Source organism: Urocitellus parryii, chromosome X, assembly GCF_045843805.1.
Source record: "Urocitellus parryii isolate mUroPar1 chromosome X, mUroPar1.hap1, whole genome shotgun sequence".
In the NCBI taxonomy this organism is placed as follows: domain Eukaryota; kingdom Metazoa; phylum Chordata; class Mammalia; order Rodentia; family Sciuridae; genus Urocitellus; species Urocitellus parryii.
The window spans coordinates 130,644,385-130,652,891 of record NC_135547.1 but is presented as its reverse complement, the minus strand read 5'-3'; the positions used below and the strand labels follow the sequence as shown (position 1 = coordinate 130,652,891).

Sequence of the window (8,507 nt, the reverse complement as noted above, 5' to 3'; positions counted from 1 at the left end):
TTCTAAAATGCCATCTTCCTCTCCACTTCCCATCACTCTCAAATATATTTTCTTCCTGTGTTTCAAATGAACACAGTCTATTCACTTTCACTTTTCCTTTAGTGAAGTATTGCAAGGAATATTTTCTTTTTATATTGGGGATCAAAACTAGAGAAGGTCTATCAGTTAAATCCTCAGGAACCCCCCCCCCTTTTTAAAAAGAGATCATATACCACTTGTTTTGGACACAGTCCTCCAGTTTATGATCATCCTGCCTCAGCCTCCTGAGTCCCTGGGATTACAGGAATGTGCCACTATCCCTGACAAGCATAACCTTTTTTTTTTTTTTTAAAGAGAGAGGGAATTTTAATATTTATTTATTTATTTTGGCAGACACAACATCTTTGTTTGTATGTGGTGCTGAGGATTGAGTCCTGGCCTCACGCATGCCAGGTGAGCATGCTACTTCTTGAGCCACATCCCCAACCCATAACTTTTTTTGTTCTGTTTCTGAATATCATCCTTTAGGGGAAAGAATAGTAACTTGACACATCTTGTGTTCTGGTAAAATAGCTGCTTTAAATGAAATAAGGCAGTGGATTATTCATACTAGGGATATTGAAACTTTAGCTACATCCTCAGCTCTTTTTTGTATGTTTGCTTGTTTGTTTTTGGTAGAAGTTATTTTTTTTCTTGACTTTTATTACTTCTACATGAGAGTAAAATGCATTTTGACACATCATACATAAATAGAGTGTAACTTCTCCTTTTTCTGGTTGTACCTAATGTCCATTCGCATGGGTCATGTAGTCAAATAGGATAATAATGTCTGATTTATTCTCTTGTCATTCATCTCCAGCCCTTTTAAAATTTATTTTCAGACAAGATCTGGCTATGTTGTCTAGGCTCGCCTGGAACTTCTGATCCTCCTGGCTCAGCTTCTCAAGCTGTTGGAATTAAAGGCACTGGCCACCATACCTGAGGAAAATAGTTTATTTTAACCCAAATATTAATGACCATTCTCAGGAACATGGATTCACCTTATCCTGATTGATGTATGTGTCCCATTCTGGAAGAAATTACATCTTTTCTAATAACAGGGATTGAACCCAGAGGAACTTAATCACTGAAACGTATCAGCAACCCTTTTTATATTTTATTTTGAGTCATGATCTCACTACATTTTTTAGGGCTTCACAAAGTTGCTGAGGCTGGCTTTGAATTTAGCAGTCCTCCTGACCCAATCTCTCAAGCTGCTGGGATTATAGTTGTGCCCCACTATGCATGCCTGACAAGAACTTTTGAAAAGGAAGTTATGCATGAATAAATTAACCAAGTGCAGTGGTAGGATCATCAGATGGGTGGCTACAGTAAAAAAGGGGAAATTTCTTCTGTAGGTCCGTTATTACATTGTTAGGTTTGGAAGATGGTGGTTATATGTCCGGTAAGGTTAGTAATATATTCTGTGAAGTTCATTTGTTTGGAGAATTTTTTGACTAATACAGAAATTAAGGTAATTGGCTTTGAAAGAGCTTTAGAGAGGCCAAGATAATTGTTGCCAATGATGCAGAACCCTGTCTTATACCTCATGGTGGTCTAGTTCCCCAAAGTCCGGTGCTCTAAAGGTTCTTTGATATCGAGCAAGTTCATAGAGAACTTCAGTTCACACCTGCCTAAATTCTGTTTTTTGTTGTTGTTTTTCATGTTGTTGTTGTTTTATATCTTCCTACGGTGTAGACACCAAATCTGATTTTCTCAGCCAGGTTTTCTTTGGACACCTCAGAGAGTCCTATGTTCTCAGCCACTATCCATTCCTGGGGCTGCCACCATGTGCCCACAGCTGTCCTGTGCCCTGCATGGTAAAAGGAATTTCAGGCCCTGGGTCAGCTCCTCTTAGAGGACAGCCTAAGTTGTGAGGTACAGCCTCTTGGGGGATCAGCTGAGGTCTTGGGGCTAAGGAATGTCCCGGAACAAGCCTCATCTAGACCACTGACTTTTTGGAACCTTGTTTTCCCCAAGCCATGTTCCCATTCTTTGGAGAAAGTTGGACAGTCAGCCTGTGGATGCTGGTGCTGAGGGGCCAGGTCAGCTGTGACTCCTGCCCTTTCAGTCTCTCACAGTGTGAAGGAGCAAAACCTCTCCCAGAGCATAAGGACCACCCACCCCAGTGCAGAGCTGTGCAAACCTGAAAAGCCTCATAGACTGGAATCATGGTCCAGGTCCATGGGAGAGTTATCCTGGAGGCTTTCAGTGAGCAAGACCTGGAGGGTGCATGTCCCTGCTTTCAGGGACCTTCCCTGCCCCTTGAGCCTGACACATGTGTGCTCCCTCAGCACCAAAGCTTTCTGTGTATCACTTTGAAATGATGTGCTCACTTATCTGAGGCCCAGGTTAATTTATTCAGAGCCATATGGGGTGGACTATTATTAAGAGGCAAGAAAGAATTGGATTTTAAAGTCTAGTTATATTTTCATTGTCAAAATTCCCAATTTACAGCCAGGTACACTGGGGCACAACTGTGATCCTTCCTGCTCCAGGGACTAAGACAGGAGTGTTGCAAATTTGAGGACAGCCTTAGCAACTTAGCTGGGACTTCTGCAACCTGCTGAGACTGCATCTCAAAGTAAAATATAAAAATGACTGGGGATGTGGATCAGTAGTAAAATGTCTCTGGGTTTTATTTTGGGGGGTAGAAAAAAAATGAACACACCTAATTACCTAATTTACCATTTGCTACCCCTGACTTTATATAGAACATTTCTAAGATTCAGTCTTGTCTTTTCAGTGGTTTCAAATTGAACTGCAGTCCTAGATTCCAAAATCCCACATAAGATACAGAGAAACTCTGTCTTGCATTATTGCTGATGATTTTGAGTCCAATTCTACAAAAATAGTAGTGGATAAATTTATGAATGTGGTTTCATGAAAACTAGTATCTGTGCTTCACAAGGTGATGAATTGAACAAAGGGTGACAGTTTTTCACTGTCCTTGTCTGGCCTTGGCAGGTTCATGGATTTTTTGGTATCAGGAATGGAGCCCAGAGGTGCTTAACCAACCCCTTTTAGATTCTTTGTTTTGGTACAGAATCTTGCTGCATTGCCTAGTGCCTCAGACTCCTGAACCTCTAGATACAGGTGTGCACCATCACTCCCATCTTCAATGTAATTTTTTTAAATTGATTTTTTAGTTTTCGGTTTTTATAACATCTTTATTTTATTTTTATATGCTCCTGAGGCTCGAACCCAGCGCCCTGTGCATGCGAGGCGCGTGTGCTACTACTTGAGCCACATCCCCAGCCCCATTCACCACTGAGCACGTACTCAGCCCTTCTTCTTATGTATTTATTTTTTCATATATATGTACAGTTATGGATGGACAGAATACCTTTATTTTGTTTATTTTTCTGTGGTGCTGAGGATTATACCCAGTGCCTCACACATGCTACCACGTGCTCTGCCACTCAGTTACAGTCCCAATCCCCCCTTTTTATTCTTGATGAAGACAGTGTCACTAAATTTCTGAGTATCTTGCTAAGTTGCTGAGACTGGCCTCCAACTTGCCATTTCTCTGCCTTAACCTCCCTAGTGGCTGAAATTACAGGTGCACACTACCACACCAGCAGTTGGAATGTCTTTTTTTAAAAAAAAAATTATTTGTAGTTGGACACAATACCTTTATTTTAGTTATTCATTTATATGTGGTGCTGAGGATTGAACCCAAGGTCTTGCACGTGCAAGTAGAGTGCTCTACCACTGAGCCACATCCCCAGACCCTGGAATGACTTTTGAAGGTTTATCATCCAATTTATTTCCAGATGGAAATAGTATTGAAAATCAGTTTCCCTGCTTTTGTTCATAGTTTTGAAATTTGTACGTATGACTCTTTCCTTTATTCTTGCATTATTATAAAAATGGCATTAGCATATACTGTTATTTCTTATGTATATATGTGTAAAATTTCATAGCTTGGTAGTTTATTTACTCTTTATTAGTTAGACTTTATTTTTCAGAGCAATTTTTGGCTTATATAGTTTATTAGTCAGTTTTCTATAGAGGAACAGCATCAAGAGGAAGTTTGATTATAAAAGGGGACTTATTAGATTGGCCTACTTGACCCAAAGCTGGATGTCCACAGTGGCCATCTGCAGCTGGAAAGTTTTTGGAGTAGTTGCTGCAGAGTCCAAGAGGCTGAAGTGTCAGAACAAGAGGGATCAATGATGCTGCCCTAGTCCAGACCAAAAGTTCTGGAAACTCCCTGGAGAATCACTGGCAGAGTTCACAATGGGAGAGTGAACAAGGGAGTGTCTGATACCCTCAGGCCATTGCAGTAGCAAACAAGAACCTATTGGAGAAGAAAGGAGCTTGCTCTGCTGCTGCTTCCTTCTTCTTTGAACTTTTGTTCCACCTAAGACACAGTCCTATTGGATGGTGCTGCCTACCTTAAAAAGGTTTGCCAGTTTGGCTCACTATCCCACATGCCAATCATTTGTAGACACACCCTCATGGACACACACAAAATCTCATTAATTATCAGTATCTTTTAATCCAATCAGGATGACAATTAAATGTGTCATTACTCATAGTATGGAATACCCCTTCTCTCCAGCCGATAGTCTCCACTGTTCTGAAAATATTGCATTGGTGTAGAGTGTTTGTTAGCTACTAAACCAGTGTTGAACCTTTGATGAAGAGAATGGATGAAGCAACATGTTATGATAAGCCAAAGTTCATCATTTACCTTAGGGTTCCTCCTGGAATCATGTGAACACCATGCATGTTGAGTACAGGTTTCTCATGCTGTCAATCTGTCCTGGCCTCCACTATACATTTGGTGGCATACTTTAGATCTCAGTGACCTTTAAGGATGTGGCTGTGAACTTCACCCAGGAGGAGTGGGCTTTGCTGGATCCTTCCCAGAAGAACCTTTACAGAGATGTGATGCTGGAAGTCCTCAGAAACCTGGCTTCTATAGGTAATAATGATCTTTTTTTAAAATTAATCAAATAGAGAACTCATGTTTATTTTGGTCATTTATGTAGAAGGTGAAAAGGGAATCAGTTTTCGAATTATTGCAGCATTAAGAGCATGTATCATTTGGCAAAGCATTGTTAGCTCCTAAATATTCATAAAGATTGTTCTGTTCTCTCATATTAGGAAACAGGTGGGAAGACAAGACCACTGAAGTTCAGATTGAAAACTCTGGGAGCAATGTAAGGTACTGTCCTCACAAGAAGAGTCCATGAGGGGGTCTGAGAACTGTCATGTAATATTTAAAGGAAACCAACGAAAGAAGTATGCATAATTTGAGAAGTATTTATTCTTATAGTGCTTTTCACCTGAAGTATATACTTAGCTGTAACAGATATTCCGTCTTTTCAAAGTATTTGACATGCAAAAAGTATATGAAATCGCATATGTGAATATCACTATTTGGATAATAGCCATAGAGAAGCTGTGTTGAAAAGGATAGTTTGCTTTCAATCTCCTTATTTTTAAGCAAGTTGAACAAGTCAGAAAACCTATCCTTTACCTGATGTTGGTAGTAATGTAAAGATCTATCAATACATAGAAAATTGTGAATGAATCAAGCATTGATTATGTGCTGGTCACTTCTTCTTCCTTAAAGAAGTCATATGGTAAACTCAAAGGCACAAAATAATGTGGGAAAACCTTCAAATCGATTCCAATTCTTAATTGAACAAAGAAAAATTTTAATAGAGTAAATCCATGTGAGTTCATTATGTTTGCAAAAGACTTCATATGACCTTCATTCCTTCATAGGCAGATCACATCATACTCTGGACACAAATACTGCAAGCATGAGGAACGTGAAGAGAAGCCATGTGAATTTAAACAATATAAGACATCTCTGGTTTCTCCCAAAAATGTTCACACACAAATGTTAATACAAACTGGAGATGGACCTTTTAAATGTACAGTACGTGGGAAAGTCATCCATCATTCCAGTGACATTCAAAGGCATAAAGATACTCATACTGGGTGGCAACCCTATGAATATCAACAATGCAGTGAAGCCGCGTCTTCTCCCATGGGTGTTCCAAGACACATGAGAACACACAGTGAACGTAAACGTTTTCAATGTGAGGTATGTGGGAAAGCCTTTTGTTTCTCCTCTTTATTAAGAAGACATGAAAGAACTCATGCTGGAGAGAAAGTGTATGAATGTAAACGAGGTGGTCAGACCTGTATTTCATACACAAGTCTTCAAAGGCACAGGATCACACACATGGGGAATGAAGGTTTCAAATGTAAGGTATGTGGGAAAGACTTTGCTTATCCCAGTTTACTTAGAATCCATCAGAGAATGCACACTGGAGAGAAGCCCTATAAATGTAAGCAGTGTGGCAAAGCCTTCACTCAGTCCTCTGGCCTTCACTCACATGAAAAAATTCATACTGGAGAGAAGCCCTATGCATGTAAGCAGTGTGGCAAAGCCTTCACTCAGTCCACTAACCTTCACACACATGAAAAAACTCATACTGGAGAGAAGCCCTATGCATGTAAGCAGTGTGGCAAAGCCTTTGCTACGTCCAGATACCTTCACAGACATGGAAGAACACATATTGGAGAGAAGCCCTATGAATGTAAGCACTGTGGCAAAGCCTTTGCTACATTCAGTTACCTTCAGTCACATGAAAAAACTCATACTGGGGAGAAGCCATATAAATGTGAGCAGTGTGGAAAAGCCTTTTCTACATCTAGTAACCTTCAAATTCATGGAAGAAGACATACTAGAGAGAAATGCTCTGAATGTCAACAATGTGGAAAAGTCTTCACTACTGCCTCTGGCCTTCAGATACATGAACGAACTCATACTGGAGAGAAGCCCTATGAATGTAAGCAGTGTGGGAAAGCCTTCAATCAGTCCTCTAGCCTTCACCTACATGAGAAAACTCATACTGGAGCGAAGCCCTATGATTGTAAGCAGTGTGGCAAAGCCTTTGCTACGTCCAGTTACCTTCAGATTCATGGAAGAAAACACTCTGGAGAGAAGCCATATGAATGTAAGCACTGTGGCAAAGCCTTTGCTACATCCAGTCACCTTCACTCACATGAAAAAACTCATACTGGACAGAAGCCTTATGAATGTAAGCAGTGTGGCAAAGCCTTTTCTAGATCCAGTTACCTTCAGATTCATGGAAGAATGCACAGTGGAGAGAAGCCCTATGCATGTAAGCAGTGTGGCAAAGCCTTCACTCAGTCCACTAACCTTCACACACATGAAAAAACTCATACTGGAGAGAAGCCCTATGCATGTAAGCAGTGTGGCAAAGCCTTTGCTACGTCCAGATACCTTCACAGACATGGAAGAACACATATTGGAGAGAAGCCCTATGAATGTAAGCACTGTGGCAAAGCCTTTGCTACATTCAGTTACCTTCAGTCACATGAAAAAACTCATACTGGGGAGAAGCCATATAAATGTGAGCAGTGTGGAAAAGCCTTTTCTACATCTAGTAACCTTCAAATTCATGGAAGAAGACATACTAGAGAGAAATGCTCTGAATGTCAACAATGTGGAAAAGTCTTCACTACTGCCTCTGGCCTTCAGATACATGAACGAACTCATACTGGAGAGAAGCCCTATGAATGTAAGCAGTGTGGGAAAGCCTTCACTCAGTCCTCTAGCCTTCACTTACATGAGAAAACTCATACTGGAGCGAAGCCCTATGATTGTAAGCAGTGTGGCAAAGCCTTTGCTACGTCCAGTTACCTTCAGATTCATGGAAGAATGCACACTGGAGAGAAGCCATATGAATGTAAGCACTGTGGCAAAGCCTTTGCTACATCCAGTCACCTTCACTCACATGAAAAAACTCATACTGGACAGAAGCCTTATGAATGTAAGCAGTGTGGCAAAGCCTTTTCTAGATCCAGTTACCTTCAGATTCATGGAAGAATGCACACTGGAGAGAAGCCTTATGAATGTAAGCAGTGTGGCAAAGCCTTTGCTGCATCCCCTACGCTTCACAAACATGAAAGAATACATACCAGAGAAAAGCGCTATGAATAACAACAATGTGGAAAAGCTTTTCCCACATCCTCTCAGCTTCACACACGTGAAAGAACAGATACTGCAGAGAAATCATATTCATGAGAACAATTGGTAAACTTTTCTGTTATTACTGTTTCACTCATATACATGTAGGAAGTTACTGGAGAAAAATCCTTTGAATGTAAAACCTGGTAAATCAATATTTCATGTCATTCTCAAAGACAAGAATGTACTCACACTGCTGAAAATGTGTGTGTGTGTGTGTGAGAGAGAGAGAGACAGAGAGAGAGAGAGAATGGGAATTTATTCTGGTTGTGCTCTACCACTTAGCTACATTCCAGTTAATTTTTATTTTGAGACAGAGACTTGCTGCATTTTTAGGGTCTTCCAAAGGTGCTGAGGCTAGCCTCCAACATTGATCCTTCAGAATCAGCCTCTCAAGTCTCAGGAATTAAAGGCATACACCACCACTTCCAACTGAGTAACTCTTTAAATGTATAAAAATATCACA

At 40.4% G+C, this 8,507-nt stretch overlaps 1 protein-coding gene across 1 annotated transcript; it reads left to right on the top strand.

Moving 5' to 3' along the window:
• Positions 1-1,405: 1,405 nt before the first annotated feature.
• Positions 1,406-8,014, top strand: LOC144250746 (uncharacterized). The gene is made up of 5 exons (XM_077793697.1): positions 1,406-1,423; positions 4,825-4,951; positions 5,134-5,194; positions 6,547-7,472; positions 7,557-8,014. Exons 1-5 carry the CDS (start codon positions 1,406-1,408, stop codon positions 8,012-8,014), a joined length of 1,590 nt encoding a protein of 529 aa, XP_077649823.1.
• Positions 8,015-8,507: the final 493 nt, after the last annotated feature.

Coding starts and splice junctions, on each gene's coding strand:
- LOC144250746 (XM_077793697.1), top strand. Junction 4,952..5,133: donor CAGAAACCTGGCTTCTATAG/GTAATAATGATC, acceptor CTCTCATATTAG/GAAACAGGTGGGAAGACAAG. Junction 5,195..6,546: donor AACTCTGGGAGCAATGTAAG/GTACTGTCCTCA, acceptor ATACCTTCACAG/ACATGGAAGAACACATATTG.